At 35.6% G+C, this 18,549-nt stretch overlaps 1 protein-coding gene across 2 annotated transcripts; it reads left to right on the forward strand.

Annotated features, from left to right (window-relative positions):
• The first annotated feature begins 417 nt into the window (after nt 1-417).
• Nucleotides 418-18,549, forward strand: lin52 (lin-52 DREAM MuvB core complex component). 2 transcript variants are annotated; one of them, XM_067367286.1, is made up of 7 exons: nt 418-456; nt 1,095-1,169; nt 1,316-1,353; nt 1,442-1,508; nt 1,737-1,820; nt 14,047-14,132; nt 15,422-18,549. In XM_067367286.1, exons 1-6 carry the CDS (start codon nt 438-440, stop codon nt 14,100-14,102), a joined length of 339 nt encoding a protein of 112 aa, XP_067223387.1. In that variant the 5' UTR covers nt 418-437; the 3' UTR covers nt 14,103-14,132; nt 15,422-18,549. The 2 variants fall into 2 exon arrangements, with proteins under 2 accessions (XP_067223387.1, XP_067223386.1); XM_067367285.1 differs by lacking the exon at nt 15,422-18,549 and having other exon boundaries at nt 14,047-14,635.

Raw genomic sequence — 18,549 nt, forward strand, 5'->3', positions numbered from 1 at the left:
TGACTGACTGAAATACACTACAAAAACGTCCATGTATTAGATTTATTTGTGTTGCATTTGATAGCAAAAACTTTTCTTGGTTCTTTTACTGAAAATATAACGTACTTTTCATAAACCACAATGCTTGGAGGAAGAGTGGTGTTGCGTTTTTGGGCTGTATATTTGGTAAGTTTAACATCTCAGATGTTTTTCTGCTGTATGTTCTTAAATATGTCCTGTTTAACTCAGACTGAATTTTGTAAGTTACTCAGTTTTATTACATTAACACTCAGTTAAAACTACTGTTGCTTCTCAGGTAAGCTGAAACTGATGTTTACCAATGATTCATATTTCGCTGTCAATGGTTGCGACATCTCGCACAACACGAGAGGGCGGGGCTACAGGTGTCCACGACCTTCAGCCATTGGCTGCCTCGAATCACGTGTGTTGTTGTCAAGATGGCGTCTCCGAATGGAGGTAAATTTTAATTCCTATTTTCCCTGGCAGCGTTAGTTGTTAATGTAGCAGTGCAACGGACCGATTAAACATTGTAAACTGTTATGCTATGCAGCATATCCTCTTAAAAAATGCTCGAATTGAGTTTCAAAATAAGCTTTCACCACGGAATAGCGTCATAAAATTGTTTGGAGTCAGTCATTAGCAAGCTACGTGTCAAGCGACATCAGTTAACTTACTGTCTTAAATATTTTACGAATGCGATTATGCAGAGGTCATGCTGGAAAATATTACTTTTGTTGTATCTTGCTTTTATTTTTAAATATGTATTTTTGTTTATTTTTGACAAACATTGCTCTTCAATGCAGCTAGCTCAGCTTGATCACAACAATGCACTACTGAGTAATCATAATTTTAACCCCCCCCTATTGTGATCTGTCATAACATTACTTGTATACTAATATTATATCTTAAATAACAAGGATTACTGTTCCCAAAATCGCAGTATTTAAACTTGTACATGTATTAGAATAGCTCTAATATCAGTTCTTTTTGTAATCAATGCCTTTTTAAAAAAAACAAAATGTCAATACTGATCGATTTTATCTGAACCAGTGTTGTAATAAAGAGCATATATGATTGTTTTTTTCTATATATAGGTGAGGACTTCGAGTCCTCTCTGCTGAGTTTTGAAAAACTTGACCGGGCTTCACCTGACTTGTGGCCAGAGCAGTGTAAGTTTGATTGTTTAATGTTATTGATTTTGACAACAAATAGTATTTTTTTAAGATGCCACACTCACAGATGTTGTGAAGGGCTTTTTTTATGTATCTTTGAATGTTGTTTGAAAGTCCCATGTTCTTCTTTGATATTTTAACAGTACCGGGTGTCTCAGAATTCGCTGCATCCTTCAAAAATGTGAGTAAAAAAATCTAATTAAATCAAATTATAATAAATTATTTTCAAACATGAGAGATGAAATTAAGACTTCTATTTTTTATTTCAGCCTATCACAAATTCTCCGCCCAAGTGGATGGCTGAACTGGAGTCAGAAGATATTGAAATGTTGAAAGGTCTGTTGCCTTTTTAATCAAATAAAACAAATGAATATTGAAATGAATATTGTTTAATTGTCATGGCCCCATGTGACATGCTTTCTTCAGTTGAAGAGATTAATAATGGTTTGATAAATTGCAATGTGAATTTAGAAAAGTGTGGTCATTTTTGTTAACTTATTTGTGCCGTCATTGGCATAGGTCAATACATATTAGATGTGATTGGGTCTTCTTGGTTTGTTTTAGAATTAGGAAGTCTGACCACAGCAAATCTGATGGAGAAGGTGAAGGGACTGCAGAATCTTGCTTATCAGTTGGGCTTGGAGGAGTGTAAGTAATCTTAGTTTCTTAGAAACTGTCAGTGCATCAGTTCACCGTTTATGCAGTGACTTTGCAAAGCCTCCACTAGATGGCGTTATTACCAAAGGTTAAAAAAAAATTCACAAACGCAAACACATCTGTTATATATTAAGGCATTTTACACATTTACACTCCTGGGGAAAAAAGGGCTAAACGCTAAGTTTTTAATTGTCTTAACCACAAATGATTGGTCGGGAAATTAGCGAAAGTTAAGCAAATGCACTACTTAAAAAGCCATTGCTGTCTCAGAAAAGACAGAACAATGTTTTTATATTGGAAGTTGTGTGAGGAGTGATGGATCGCAATGGAACACGAGTAGCATGGTGATGCTCCGGAGCGGTGTCTTAGAAAATCTGCTGAGAAATATAATAATAAATGAATCTCTACCACAGTGAAGCATAGAGGAAGATGTGCTTTTGTGTGGAGCCTTTTTAGCTGCTGGTATTGATGAACTATTTCACTATGAAAAGTCATTTAATGCTTTGGAGTGCGGGAGAATATCGCAGAATGGCTTGCTTCCCACAAATGAAAAGTTGTTATCTAAAGAGGAATGATCAGATGTTATTTTTCAACAAGACAATGCACCTGGCCAAACTGCAAAAACAACCAAGAAGTAGCTTGAGAAGTTGAGAACAAGTCCATCAGTTTTATGTATCGGCCTGGTCAGAGTCCAGATTTTTAAGTTTTAAGCCATTAACAATGAGTCTAACAACACTGACTTCTTCCTATAAAAAAATCTTTCTGCAAGTTTACTCACATGGCTTAAACATTTAAAGAAATCAAAGGGAAAGGCTATTCTGTGCTAAGTTACTTTATCTACAGTATTTGTGGAATTTTTGCTAATTTCCTGACCAGTGATATGTGATTAAAATTAAGACCATTAAATATTTTGCCTTTTTTTTTTTTTTTTTTTTTGGGTGAAGTTGATCGAAAAACAGTTTTTCCTGCTGTTAGATTTATGATACAGGTTCTTTAAAACATATAAATGATTATAAATGATCTAGAATGTAAATCTGTCTAAAACCTACCTGAAAAATTTCATCATTACTGAAAAAATGCTATTTTTTATTTTTTTATTTTATTTGATAAGTCTCAAATGAATCCCCACTCTATATTTAAACAGAACTGGCTTGTTGCCCAGTAGCTCTGAAATGTTATATCGCAGAATTGCTAGATGAAGCCATAATCCATACTGGCAGGATTACAGGAAAGATAAGTGTTTCCATGATTTACTAGATGAAAATGGGCATCAAATGTACAAATCTTGCACAATTTGAAAGTGACTACTCCAAACCATTTGTAAACACTTGTTTCAAATATATTACATTCAATCTGACATTTTGACCTTTTATGTAGCATGTTCAAAAACGTCCCTCAACAAGCATTCCTTCAAGGAGAGACGTATGAATTTGGTTAAAATCTCTAACTCAAGTTTCCCAGTTTACTTGAATTTACCCTATTATGAACCCAGACTGTGGTGACGCATTTTCGTAGATGTCTAGTAAAGTTTTTCATATTTTCATTTTTTTTTTTATACACATTTATAAAGCTATACATTGTGTTAAATTACCTTGTCAGTAAATGACAAAAAAAACCAATTACCCCTGTTGCGAGGGTGTTTCTAATACAACGGCTGAGGGAGAGATGACAAATTTGACATCTCTCTTTTGGAAAGTTGTGGATACAATATCATGTGTTTTTTCCTTTGCTATTACAAAATTTATATCTGCTGTCATCTCCCGTTGACTGCTACAGAAGTTTACCCTATGACGACATCCGCTTCTGAGAACCCCGGAAATGTGAAAGGGGTCCATTTTCTGAACATGCATAGAAATTAAATGTCTTTCTGACTTGAAAAAATAATATTTATTCATAAATTATTCTATTACATTTGAGTAAAGAGGATCTCCATATTACTTATTTTATAATGTCTTTGGTTGTAAATGGTGCATAAAATAATAACTTAATGTTTTATATTAATATACTTTGCTTTATTTACTGAATATTTATGCGTTTTTTAAGAGACAGAGCATAAGTTCCATATTTTTTATATTTTTAATGTATCAGTTAATGTTTTATCATTTAATATTTAGAATATCCCATAGCAATATTTTTATTTATATTTCTGTAAAAGTACATGAATGCTGTCTAAATGCATATTTCTGGGGTAAATATCTCATTTTTGGATTTAGCTTCCATGCCGCTTTTGCTATGTAACAATGGCAGGTAGAAAGGCATAACCGGAGTCTGTTCTGCCTCCATTTAATATGTTCGACTTTGCACTCAGTAAGCTTCCTTGCAGTGTAATAAGTCAACGTAGCTGTCTCCACCCTCCAGTCATTTTGTCCTCTGCTTGTTCATGGTGACTTCTGTAGGAATGCAACCTACTTCAAGACATTTATTCTTTTTAACAGCAGTAAGAAATTTAATTTCCAATTTCTGGAAGCAGGTCCTCTCCATCTAATATATAACCTGTGCATGACAAAACTGATTTAGTGTGAGTTTGTTTTCACATTTGTTTCTTATGTATCTTTGGCTATACCCACCCACTGGTTACTTAAGTCTGGTCAAACTTGGTGCTGTAAAGTGGAAAATATACTGGTGAAGTGATGAGAGGTCTCCTTGTGAGTTCACTGTTGATTTGTAAAATCTCCATCAAGACGCATGATTAAAGTAGGCTCGTTCAACCAAGATTATGCCAAACATAATTTGTCACAGCTCTATGCCATTGAGGGAAATAATAGTTAGAAAAAAGTCAGCTGCATGAACTCCCAGAAGTTTTGTGTAAAACCAAATTATAATTTTTTTTTTTCCAGCATAATTTAAGAATGATCCAAAGTCTGAACGTCAGTGCAAAGGCGTTCACATGATGATGTCATAAATTTGCTTAGATTAGTTAAAGAGAGTGCAAAGTTTTCTTTTTTTTTTTTTTTTTTTTTTTTAAGAAATTAATACTTTAAGTCAGCCAGGATGTTTTAAAGGTGCTAAAGAGGATGTTTTGTTTTATACATTTTTGCAATATTACTGGAAACTGTCTTTACTAACTGATAAAAGACTATTTATTAGGTGCACTGAAAGGAATAATATTAATATACATCATCTGTGCACGAGGTAGGGCCTTAAAAACATCAGCCAATCGTTTAGGAGTTCTTATGCATGCGCTCATTTCAAAAACTCAGTTACAGTCTTTGGTTTCTCAGTCGACGAAAATATCCTCTTTAGCACCTTTTAATTGATCAAAAGTGACCGTAAAGACATTTACAGTTTTACAAAAGATTTTTATTTCAAATAGAATTTTCTATTCATCTTAAAATGTATCAGTTTCCACAAAAATATTAAGCACAATTGTTCTCAACATTGATGATAATAATAAATGTTTCTTGAGCAGCAAATCAGCATATTAGAATTAATTCTGAAGGAACATACGACACTAGTGGCTGCTAAAAATAGAATAAATATTTGAAAATGTTACAAATTTTAAATTGTAATAATATCTCGCAATACAGTTTTACTATATCATCAAAAAAATGCAGCTTTGGTGAGCATAAGAGCCACCTTTCAGAAACAATAAAAATATTACTAACCCCAAATGTTTGAACAGTAGTGTACATTATAATGTTTCTTTGTATTAATTTTTTTTTTTTAATCGTAATACTGTATTTAAAGGTTCAGATAAAAAAAAAAAAAAAATTGAAGATTCACAATATGGTCTCGGATGTTTGGACCCTTCTGTTCACATGTGTAACATGAATGTAGGGGAACTAAGCTGTAATCCGCTCTGTGCTTACATCAATTCATTATATTATTCTGCATCATTTCTATATTCTATATTTCAATACCATAAAAATATTTTAAGTAAGCGTACTTGTATGTAATACCTCCTAGTCTGAGGAGACAGATATGGAATTACGATTATCATTCGGCTCAGTGCAGCATTTAACGCAGCGCCCTTTAATGTGGTGTGGTTTAATTTTCTTCCTTCTCCTGGCTGTCAGGGGAAGCCTTGTAAATCTGAGCTACTTTTTCATCATGTTTCTTTCTCTCTTCAGTGCTTTTAAACGAGCTGATGAGAGGTAGTGTTAGGAGACGGGAGGGTGAGGAGGAGGAGGAGGAAGATTTACTGCATCTTTGGCTCGGCGGCCATTAAAGTCGTGATCCAGTTAATGGGGATAATGCAATCAGGCAGTGAAAACTCACCCCAAAGGCAAGGTTATCAGCCACACATTTGATTTATATATTTATTTAGTTCTTCGACTCAGGCACATGCAGATGCCGAGCCTTTAGATGCATTAGCTGCTTATGTTTGGGGTGGAAAAATATGATCAACGGCAGCATATATTAAGCTTTGATTAATCGTGGACTTATGTTAAGCTTAAAATGTATAAATAAGTGTATATTAAGTATTTTCATAGCTTGGTGTTGAGTGGATCAGCACATTTTCATCTGCAACTGCTGCGTGAGGGGTGCGACCATAGGCACATAAGGATATCATGTGCGTGTGTATTTATTTGTGTGTGTGAGCATGACATGTGCCACACCAGTCTCCTTGGGGACGTTAACCCCTCCTCTCCAAGCTGAGTGACGCTGATCAGGGTCGTTGTGGGAGGGCCTGACGCGTGCCTACCCCTCCAGCCCCCCACCAGTACCCATCTGCTCCAGGCCGTGATGAATGCTGCTGTCGGGGGGCTGCTGAGCATGGTCATCAGGCCCTCCGCTCCCACAGGACCAGTCACTACACTGATAAGTACTGTTATTGAAGGTAATTGAATGGAGAGTGCTCCTCTGGGACAGCCAGGCCTCAGGCGATGCTGATGATACCTCCGATTCCACTGCGGCGGCTTGCACAGATGATGTAACACACTTGTTTGTACTTGAGTAATTGTGGGGGTGTTATTTTTAATGGGGTGTTAAATAATTTGGAAATATTTTGTTGGTCTAACAAGATTACAACTGCTTTTTTGTGTTTTGAACCTAAATAAGCAGCAAGAAAATAGGAATGCATAAAATGTATTAAAGGGTTAGTTCACCCAAAAATGAAAATTCTGTCATTAATTACTTACCCTCATGTCGTTCCACACCCGTAAGACTCTGATCCACGTCATTGCACCTTTTGATGTGCAGGTGTAGTTAAAAACATGGATAAAATAGTCAATGTGACTGCAGTGGTTCAACCTTAATGTTATGAAGCAATGTGCACAAAAACAAAACATAAATAATGACTTTATTCAAAAATTTGAACCATTGTTATCCCTAGTGAACTCAGTGCAGGCTTCCTTGATTACGTCTGAATGCCGGCTCATTATTGGCTGGATCCTGTGTCAGCATCACATGCATGCATCGTGCTGCTCACGTGTTCAGCTTCGGCCAATACTGAGTTGGCATTCGCGCGTAAACAAGGAAGCCTGCACTGAGTTCACTAGGTATGACAGCGGTTCAAATTGTTGAATAAAGTCGTTATTTTTGTTTTGTTTTTGCGCACAAAAAGTATTCTCGTCACTTCATAACATTAAGGTTGAACCACTGTAGTGGTAAAGGTGCAATGACGTCGCTGCCTATGTGTAGATCAGATACCCTCAGATTCCATCAAAAATATCTTAATTTGTGTTCTGAAGATGATCAAAGGTCTTACGGGTGTGGAATGATATGAGGGTGAGTAATTAATAACAGAAATTTCATTTTTGGATGAACTAATCCTTTAATAATGCCCAATAAATGGTTTTCAAAACTGCCTAACCCTGAGGTTTGAACATGAATAATCTTCTCGATCACCTCAAATCATGCCGCTTGTTGTGGAGAGGTGGGCTGTTACTTTTCTAAGAAGAATTAGGAATGTACTAAAAAACCTTTGCAGTTGTAAAGCAAAACTCTGGCAGCCATTCTAGTAACATGGCGGCATGTTTTGTACAGTCAAGTGGCAATTACACTTTCTTCAGAAAATATGGTGTTCTAGTTAGTCTCATGTTTCCCTGGATAGATATCATGATTACTATTTATTACAGATGATACGGTAGGAGCATATATGGCTCAATGACAAATTAGAGTGTCTATAATAAAGAAAAGGAAACGTCTTTTAAAAATCAAGTCAGTCTATCTATCTATCTGTTTTTTTTTTATTTTACTATGCAAAAAAAATAAAAATGTATAGAAAAACAAAAAAGCATACATTGACCAAATCATAAGTTATTATTATTTTGATGGTTCTCATGTTTTTGCATGTTCATACTTTTCTTGTATGATGGCCTGTTCAAACATTGGGTACAATTTGACATGTTTCATTGTGTCACAAATAAAACGACTTAAGTAAAAAAATAAATAAATAAATAAATAAATTAATTAATTAATAAAAAAAAAAAATATATATATATATATATATATATATATATATATATATATATATATATATATATATATATATATATATATATATATATATATATACATCCTTTATTAAAATATTAAAGATGTCAATTTTCCTAGGCCTGACAATACTTTGGCCACTACTGTATATTTGTGTATAAACAAACATGAATTATTAATTCATAAATATCATTACATTTTTGAGTCACACCACATAACATTTTACAACCTGATCTTGCCTTTCCTTGTAATAAAAAGGCCAAATTATCTGATATTTTAGAGACTTATTTGGCCTGTCCAATTACCTGCACTTGCAGTTTTTGCACTTGTCTACTTACATGATGTATTTCCTGTATTTGGCCCAAGTGTTCAAGTGGGCTTGAAAACTGCAAGTGATTTTGATTGCCCAATGGGACACACTTATAGTGTTGTAAAAATGCAAGTGTTTACAGAGCTCTATTTTGATTTTCAGTACTCTGAATTTTTAAAATAAACGTCTGTTTCGTAGTCGGTATAACAGATGACACAATTTAGTAATTGTGGTGCTTCTAATTAAGTGTAAAACATCTTTTTTCTACCAAATTAAATATTTTATCTAATTAATTTACACATCTCGCAATTTCGGGGCATTCTAGTGGTATTCAAGATAAGTGTATGTTAGTTTATTGTGCGTTAAGGGCACTGAGCTTTTGCGTTTTTAAGATCTGGGACAGTCTTGCATGCTTACATCCTGTCACGTATACACTCTCTCTAGTTGGCAAAACCGCAATTTTTGGTTTTTGGACTGGCCTATTGACCTTGATGTGCACTTGAGTGTCTGCACTCTGGGGTCATCTCTATGATTCATGTTGCTTTCTTTACATTGATTTTGATTTGGTGGATGAAACTTTTTAAAATATTAATTAGCAGTAAAGAAGTTTTGTTAAAATATTTTTCATAAGAAACAAGAATATGCAAAAATACTTTTTTTTTTAAATAAGGCTTTTCCTTTATTATAATATTAGGAGTTTGTCATTTTTAATCTCCTTTCCTCCAAAAAGATCAAAATGAATTTTAATACAGAAATGTAAAAAAAATGGTCAGAGGAGGTATATTCAAGGGATTGTGTGCATTAATTGCATTTTTTATGCATTTTTGAACAAATAAATAGATCTTTGCATAAAAACTGGGTGTCATGTCGTTGACCCATATATGGTTATTCATATAGGAGGTTAACTGGTCTAGATGCATATGATAAATGTTAAAGATTCAGAAAGGAACAAAACTCACAACGTCCAAGAACCTCCTTCTGTTCAATCTATTCTTGAACCCAGTATGAAGGTCAGACCCATCCAGCACTAATGGCCCCAATGTTCACTGCCTCCTCCCCTAGATCAATCTCTTCTCTATTAAGCGGAGTGTGTCGCTGAATATGATTGCAGTGATGCTACCCTACCCTAGTAATGTGCTTCCATCAATCCATCAGAGACACCTGACCGCAGGGGCAAGCAGTTATGAAGTGCTGCTAGATGACAGGCTGAGCTGGGGGAAAGCTCTCCTCGACTTTACTCTCCTCTGTCTTCCTGTCCTCTCATCTTCCCCTCCCCTCACACAGTCCTGCTGGATTCCTGAATCTTTGTGGCTAATATAATGGCAGAATGGAGCAGGAATGTTTGCGGTATCACATTCAAAATATAATCCTTAACTTCGTACTGCAAAAAAAAAAAATGATTTTCTAAAGTGTTTTTTGGCATGTTTTCAGTAAAATACCTAAACATTTTTAAATCAAGATAATGACATAAGATATAAAGTCTTGTTTTTCTTAAAAAACAAAAACAAAAAAACATCTGGATTAAGTGACTTTATGCTCAAAACAAAGACAATATGGGATAAGAAAAATAAAACTTGTTTTTACTTTGAATTAAATGAAGTTTATTTTTCTGATCCCATTGGCAGATATTTTTTTCTTGTTTTAAGTATAAACTCACTTAATTTTGATAATTTATTTCAGAAAACCCTTAATACTGTAAGTAAAGGGTTAGTTCATCCAAAAATGAGAATTCTGTTATCATTTACTTGCATGTAGTTCCAAACCCGTAAGACTTTCGTTCATTGTCGAAACACAAATGAAGATTTTTTTTTTTTTTTAATGTAATCTGAGAGATTTCTGTCTCTCCATTGACAGTCCACCAAACTACCACTTTGATGCTTCAAAAAGTTCATAAAGGGATCATAAAACTAATCTATATTAATTAATAATTGAATTGAGTGGTTTAGTCCAAATTTTCTGAAGAAGCTTGATCGCTTAATATGATGAACAGATTGAATTTAGGCTTTTATTCACATATAAACATTCATCAACTGATGCGAGAACCAATGAGGTTCATTCTCATGTTACGCATCACGTTCTCACGTGTCAAGTATGTACGGATGAGCTTCAGTTTATGTTTGCTGATCAATGTTTATATGTGAATAAAAGCCTAAATTCAATCATCATATAAAGCGATCTAGTCCCTTCAGAAAATATGGACTAAACTGCTTTATTCATATATTTTCGTTTGACGAAAATATATGAATAACTTTGTTTCGTTTAACTCTTAGTAAGTTTGCTTCTCAATAAATTTATCTTGATTTAAGAATGTTTATGTATTTGCACTGTAAAACAAGTAAAAAAAAAAAAAATTTTTGCAGTGTATTAGTTTATTCACTTTGACCCTGACATGCTATGACGTCATTCAGACTCTTCGACTGCACAGATACACCCGAGCTCGGCATGGAATTTGGACCAGTATAGCGGAAAAGTGGAGGGAATTCATCTAAATCGTTCTTCCTTCTCTGTCCTAGCCACCACCTCTGTCAACAGATCGGAAATGACACCTTATTTCCATAAATACATTAGGAATTCATTGGATTTTCTTTCCCAGCTAATCATAGCGCCTGTGTGAAACCTTTTAGGGTTTTTAATGAATGAATTTTGACTGATTGCCTATTAATAAGGACACCTCTTGAACAGGGATAGGCTGTGGCAGGGCTGGCAGCGTGCGTGAGCGCGTGTGTGTAATGATTCGTGGTGTCAAGCGGTTGGAGGGAGGGGTAAGAAGAGGAGAGCTCTCGGCTGGGACATTAAGAGGAAGCAGTGGCTCCCTTGGGAAATCACTCACCATGTCTGCATCTTAAATATCTCTGTGAAGTATCAATAAGTAGGTAATTGAATTTTGAACACAAACATGAGCATCAGGTGTATGTGTTCCAACGCGGGGACGGGAGGGTGGGTTTGTGTGCGAGCGTGTGTCTGTCCTCCCCCGTCCCATGAGGTTCAGGCAGCGAGAATGGATGTTAAATCTATTAAATAAAGATTACTCCCCGTAATAGCCAAGTGGCAGTTTCAGATGTGCAACAGGGGCACGATTAGTGTGTTTGACTTCTAATGAAAGTGAATTGGGGCAGTCAGGTTTTGGAGAAAATTCAGTTTAAGGTCCAGGAATTCATTTTCTCCTCTGTTAAAAACAAACCATCTTGTCTCCAGATGTGCCGTAATGGCCTCTAAAAGATGCCCAAGATGAAAGACCATTCATGTCTGTTAAACTGCATTCATTTTGAAAGAAAAAAAGTTTAATGGTAACATGTTTGATTTATAATATATATATATATATATATATATATATATATATATATATATATATATATATATAAGATCTATAATTTAATATTTGCAGATATGTATATATTTTTATTTTATATAAACAAAACATTATTTTAAAACAAACTAACAAAACGTAACCATTTTTGATTTTGCTTATATACCAGCTTATTTCTGTTCCCATTATTTTGCCTATTAACTCATCATGTAGCATATTTGTATTGTTCAAATATGAACGGGTGTACAAGCACCATCAAGAAGATAATATGGCCTCTGGAATCCATAATATGTCATTTAGTATGGATGTCACCGGCAACAAGCTGCTGATTAACTAAGTACAGAATTAGTAATTGACCTTTCTAATCAACTAAACAAATCTCTAACTCCTGCTAATCAGTATTGATCTGCCCCGTCCAGTGACAGCACCAGCTTTGTGCGTGTGTGTAAATGCACATACTTGTGTGTGTGTGTGTGTATGTTTGTGTGTGTGAATGTGTGTTTGAGCAAGGCTTGCTGGCAGGACCCTCAACACTCCCCTTTTTAATCTAACTCACTCAATGCAAATCATTTCTCTTCTGCTCTGACGGGAATTGTGGATAAATGGAAATCTAATTAATGAGTGGATCAGAGGGGTGCACTCTGGTGAAGGGGTCTCATGGGAGAATGCTTGGCCAGACAGACTCCTGTATTGTTTTGGACAGAACATGTGAGGGAGATTCGGAGAGGGGTAGTAAGAGTTAGAGTTGTTAGTTTAGCTATGACAAATCTCTTTCCCCCGTTCATGGACCCCTCCAGAAACCAGTGGCCCATTTAACAAAGCGTTAGCTGCCCTATCATTGACATTAAACCTGGGATTAAGACACACATGTACTTATGGAAAGTACTTAAAGCACTAATCTCTTACATTGAGACTGCAGTGGGATGTTTAATGACTGTAATATCTTATAATGCTCGACATTACTTAAGTTTTTTTTTTTTTACTAATAATATTGATATCCATTGTATTAATATACTGAAATTTAAGTTGACCCTATGGTTAGGGTTAGGGTGACCCTAAGCTTCATTCAACTCTTTAAACTGGTTATGACACACCATGTTACATTCATGTGTGATGAATATAAAGTCAATTAAAAAGAATATTAAATTTAATTTATAATATTCTAAAATACCTTTTAAGTATATTCGTACACATTTTCAGTTGTGGGTTAGTACATTTTGGGGCCAGTAAGATATTTTTTTTTTTTTTTTTTTTAAGAAATTAATATTTTTATTTAGCAAGAATGCATCAAAAGTGAAAGTAAAGACATTTATGATGTTACAAAAGATTCCTGTTTCAAATGAATGAAATTGATAATATAATGCTGTTCTTTTGAACTTTCCATTCATCAAAGAATCCTGAAAAAAAAATTCAACATTGATAATAATAAAAAATGATTATTGAGCAACAAATCAGCATATTATAATGTTTTCTGGTGGATCGTATGACACTGAAGTCTGGAGTAATGATTGTAATAATATTTTAATAGTATTTCACAACAATATATATATAATATAATAAAATAAATAAACTATTGTTTCTTTATTGCCTTATTTCATCTTGATTTGCTGATTTCTTTTACTTTTAAACTCCAATTTTCTTTTTAATATTTGAAAATAAAATGTTTGAAGTGATGGTTTAATGATCTAAATCTAAATCCAGGTAGCATCATGTTTAATCCAGTGATGGAAAGTTGAAGGTGAATTCACTGACACTTGCTCCTGTCATTAACACGCCACACCGGGCAGCTCATCTAAATTACAGTCCGCCACATTATTTTATTATCTGCTGCCCACCATCGTTGTTTACCCTGTCCCTCACACCCATCGTTTTCCTGCCAGAAAAACACCCAACAGCTCATCAGTGCCTGTGTCAGCCTGACCACTGGAGGGGTCATAGCTGTTACACCTCAATTTCTAAACGATAAGGAGAGTGTGCTGTAGATTATGTTGGAGCTTTGAGAATGAAGATGAAAAAATGGGTTCTTTAGAACCACTTTAATGTAGTACTTTATATTTACTTTTTAAGTAAATAAGTAAATTATATTTAATTTCTCAGGATCTCACTTTCCCTGATTAAAAAAATGTCATTTAAAGTTACTTAATGTGAATCTAACAAGGTTTGAAGACTTTGTCTTTCATATTATAGTGCAATAACCTGTTAACTTCATTGTCCTTTTCCAGCCCGAGAAATGACGAGAGGGAAATTCCTGAACATCTTGGAGAGACCCAAAAAGTGAAGACCCAGATGGTGACCGCTGTTCATAAATGTATTTATTTTTCACTCTGCTGTGTTTAATACAGTTTAATACAACTTCAATTGTTTTAATAAAATGTCTGTGTCGTTTAAATGAAGTACAGTTGGTTGTGTTCGCCTACATGCCCTGCTGGGAAAAAAAGCTGATATTATTATTATTATTATTATGATGATGTACATTTTAAACACTTTTGCTTTTGGCTTCAGCTAGTGCAGCTTTGTTTTCCATTGGCCAGCCAATGGCATCTCCTAAAAGTAGCTTCCATGAAACAATGAGGAAGTTCATGAAGTAGCGTTCAAACTTTTAATTAGGGCAATAACTTCATGCCTGTGCCACTCCATCGACTGCTCCATTAACGTCTCTCTTTTGCTCCGGACATGTAAAAGGCTTTGACATGAGAGTGCTTCCACACAAGTGTAAGGCCATTTTTTCTATTTAATGGGAATTGGAAGTTTTGAAGGCCCCCAGTACAAAACATTGCGTAAAAATAATATTGCTCATTGTCATCCCTGTTAACAAGAGTTGACATAATTACTAGGGCCATTTCTTCTCTAATTAGCACACTTCCAGGGACATTGGCGCGAACGGTCCGGGAGAAAAGGGAATCAGACAGGCATGCTGAACGGCAAACAAAGAACGTTCTGGCGAGCATAATTAGGTGAGACAGTGGCCAGGACTGTTCTCGGCTGGAGATGTCGTAGATGCTGTGGTTGGCGAGTATTCACTCATGCTCCCACCAATTCTTAGGGGTGCGCCTCTCCCCCAGTGTCTAATAAGCCCCTAATTGTCTTTCTGATTCACACAGAACAAGGAAGCTGCTGATTTAAACCCTGCAAAGCTACTGGTGCCTGATCCCACTCTGGAGGCCCCAGATTTGCCCCTCTTTTTTTAAACTGACTAAACAAGCTTTTTATTGCAAGTTTAAAGTGAAGTAAGCTTGCAAATTCTCTGGCAAACAACCTTAACTTCTGGCAAATAGTCTCACATACTAGCTGAATTTTCATACTAGCTTTTACTAAAGGCCCTTACAGTGGTGCTCAGAATTATTGGCACCCTTGGTAAATATGATCAAAGATGACTATAAAAATAAATCTGCATTGTTTATTATTTTGATCTTTAATTCATAAAATTAGCAAAAATCTAAAGTACAACAATTGAAAGTGGGGGAAAAATCACATTATGAAATAAATGTTTTTCTCTAATACACATTGGCCACAATTATTGGCACCCCTAGAATTTTTAATGAGTAAAATATCTCTGAAGTATATTCCCACTCATATTCCCTTTTTTTTTTTTTTTAGCACACCAGGCAGACTAGGACCATGAAATTGTCCAGCCATGACTTCCTGTTCCACAGGAGTATAAACATGAGGAAACACAAAGGCCAAATTCCCTTAATCATTCATCACATTGAGTAAAACCAAAGAATATAGTTCTGATGTGCAGCAAAAAAACTGCTGAGCTTCACAATATAGAAAGTGGCTATAAGAAAAATGCTAAAGCATTGAAAATCCCCATTTCCACCATAAGGGCAATAATTAAGAAGTTCCAATCAACTAAAGATGTTACAAATCATGTGTCTAAATCATCTTAATGCGTGGTGAGGAGGAAAGTTTGAGTGGACAAATACTCTCCAAGGATCACAGCTGGAGAATCGCAGAGATTAGATGAGTCTTGAGTCTCAGAAAGCCTAAAAAAATTATCAAAAGCACCTACATCCCCACAAGTTGTTTGGGAGGGTTTCAAGAAAAATCCTCTGCTCTCACCCAGAAACAACCTCCAGCATATTCAGTTGTCAGACAAGACTGGAACTTCAAACAGGACCGGCTTCTATGGTCAGATAAAACGTTAAAAAAAAGAGCTTTTTTGCAGCAAACCCACCAGATGGGTTTGGTGCACACATGAAGAAAAAGTACCCCATGCCCACGGTTAAATATACTGCTGGATCTTTAATGTTGTGGGCCTAATTTTCTGCTGAAGGTCCTGGACATCTTGTTCAGATACATGGCATCATGGATTCTATCAAATACTAACAGATATAAATCAAAACCTGACCGCTTTTACTAGAAATCCAGTAATGGGCCATGGTTGGATTGTCCATCAGGACAATGATCCAAAACAAACATCAAAACCAACACAAAAATGTGTCACTGAGCACAAAATGAAGCTTCTGTCATGACCATCCCAATTCCCTTGACCTGAACCCTAAAGAAACTGAGTGGAGTGAACTGAAGAGAAGAAGCACCAACATGGATCTGGAATCTGAAGGATCCGGAGAGATTCTGCATGAAGGAATGATCTCTGATCTCTTGTCAGGTGTTCTCCAAACTCATCAGGCATTGTAGGTGAAGACTCAGAGCTGTTCTGTTGGGAAAAGGAGGTTGCAAAAAGTATTATAAATGGTATAAAAAGTATTATAAAAGGGTGCCGATAATTGTGGCCAACATGTTTTGGAGAAAAAAATTTATTTCATAATGAGACCCCCCCCCCCCTTTTTAATTCTTTTCCTTCAATGAAAGGTTAGATTTTTGTTAATTTTATGAATTAAAGGTCAAAAGAAAAAACAATGCAGATTTATTTTTACAGTCATCTTTGATCATATTTACCAAGGGTGCCAATAATTCTGACCACAACTGTATATACATCAAGCGAAATCAAAGAATAAACTGCTGTGACGTCATTTCAAAATCAAGCCGTTTAAGTTCGTTTGAAGTTTGTTTCAGGAGTTCAAAAATATTTGCAAACTCGTGAAAGCATATCACATCACTATGATCAGATTCTTTACCAGCTGCTGTTTTCTCACCGCTGTCATTTTTGCTGTGCTTTTTCTTTTTTTTTTTTTTTTTAGATAAAAGCATACAACACATGTTTACATATTCATCTGCAATTCCAAGCAGCGCAGCATTGGGATGTTGGCTAATAGTATACCACTGTTCAAGTATTTCAAACTTCTGTTTACCCCTGGAATGAAAAAAAACTTGGCCATGGGACCTTAAAGCCGGCATGAAACTGAAGTTGCAATGATCTTTTCTTCCTGTTGTAACATATATCCCAATGAAACTGCTTCTCAATGTACGGCTGTACTTGATTTTGTCCATCGGGAATTGATTGGATCATTGTGGTTTGCTATTGCTGTGATCTCATGCGATTGACAAGTTGTCCCGCACTCACGCCGAAAATCAGAGAAGAGATGTCATTTCAAAGAGGAGGGGACATTATTTTGATTAAAGATTATGAGGGCACATGAATTTTTTAAAAGGAAATCGTTTATGTGGATGAATAATTTGATAAATACTGCAATATTCCATAAAAATCTAAATTGATTTAATGTTGACTTCAAGTCTACGGTCATAGACTTTATGAAGTTTGACAGAACTTTGCACTCATTGGTTTTGTACAATTGCGTCTGTTACACTTTGTTGCCCTCATACATTGTGACAGTAGTGATGTACAATGACTGTTGTGAATGGACCAGCCAGTAAACTGACATCACGGAAGTTGCGGTTCACATAATGGCACCCGCCAGTAGTCTCTGCCTGTCAAAGAGGTCCTGTCCAGACATCCTCCTTAAGTTGAGGGTCATTCCCCACAGAGGGGCTGTCTCCAGGACGAAGGGAAGAAAGGAGAAACATTAGAGCAGCCATAAACAACCCGACGGGCTGACCTCGATGGGCCTTGCTGCCCTAACAGACGTCAATCCGATGTGCCCTCAGGCCTTTAATTAGCTGTCAATTAGTGCAAATTAATCAACTCCTCGCCTAATTAAGCAATGCCGGCAGGCAGCTTCCAAACACGCTATTGTGGGAGCTGTATGAGAAAACTGGAGCTAGCAAACTCGCTCTGTATCAGGGGGTCATCGCACCCTTGGCGGTTCATGAGGGGAAAGAACTCTACAGTTTCCATTTTTTTTCCACCTACTCAGCACAAGGTGTTTGCCATTATCAGACTGCTGTCCTCAGTATCTGCTCTGAAAATCCTTAGTCTCAGGAAAAGGTAGCGTTAACAGTTACTTTAAAAAGCCTCACAGGCATTTGTTTAATTCAAGACAGGATTTTAACTTTCTAAAATAAATTGTACTTTAGTTTTTGCTTTCGTTAAAGGAATATTCCAGGTTCAATACAAGTTAAACTCAGTCAACAGCCTTTGTGTCATAACATTGGTGTAACTTTAACCCCACACTAACAATATTTCATATTGTTTAATTTTTTCTTTTTCTTTTTTGCTGTACTTTTGAAACAGTGAGTATTTTCAATGTGTACAGATTGGCCCCATTAATTTCCATTGTAAACATCAGGTTTTGCTTTTTTTTTAAAGAAAAGAAGGTGCCATTGAATGTTTTTTTACAAGACGTAATATAAGTCTAAGGTGTCCCCTGAATGTGTCTCTGAAGTTTCAGCTCAAAATACCCCATAGATTTTTTTTAATTAAT

This window comes from Chanodichthys erythropterus, chromosome 18 (assembly GCF_024489055.1).
Source record: "Chanodichthys erythropterus isolate Z2021 chromosome 18, ASM2448905v1, whole genome shotgun sequence".
Taxonomy (NCBI): domain Eukaryota; kingdom Metazoa; phylum Chordata; class Actinopteri; order Cypriniformes; family Xenocyprididae; genus Chanodichthys; species Chanodichthys erythropterus.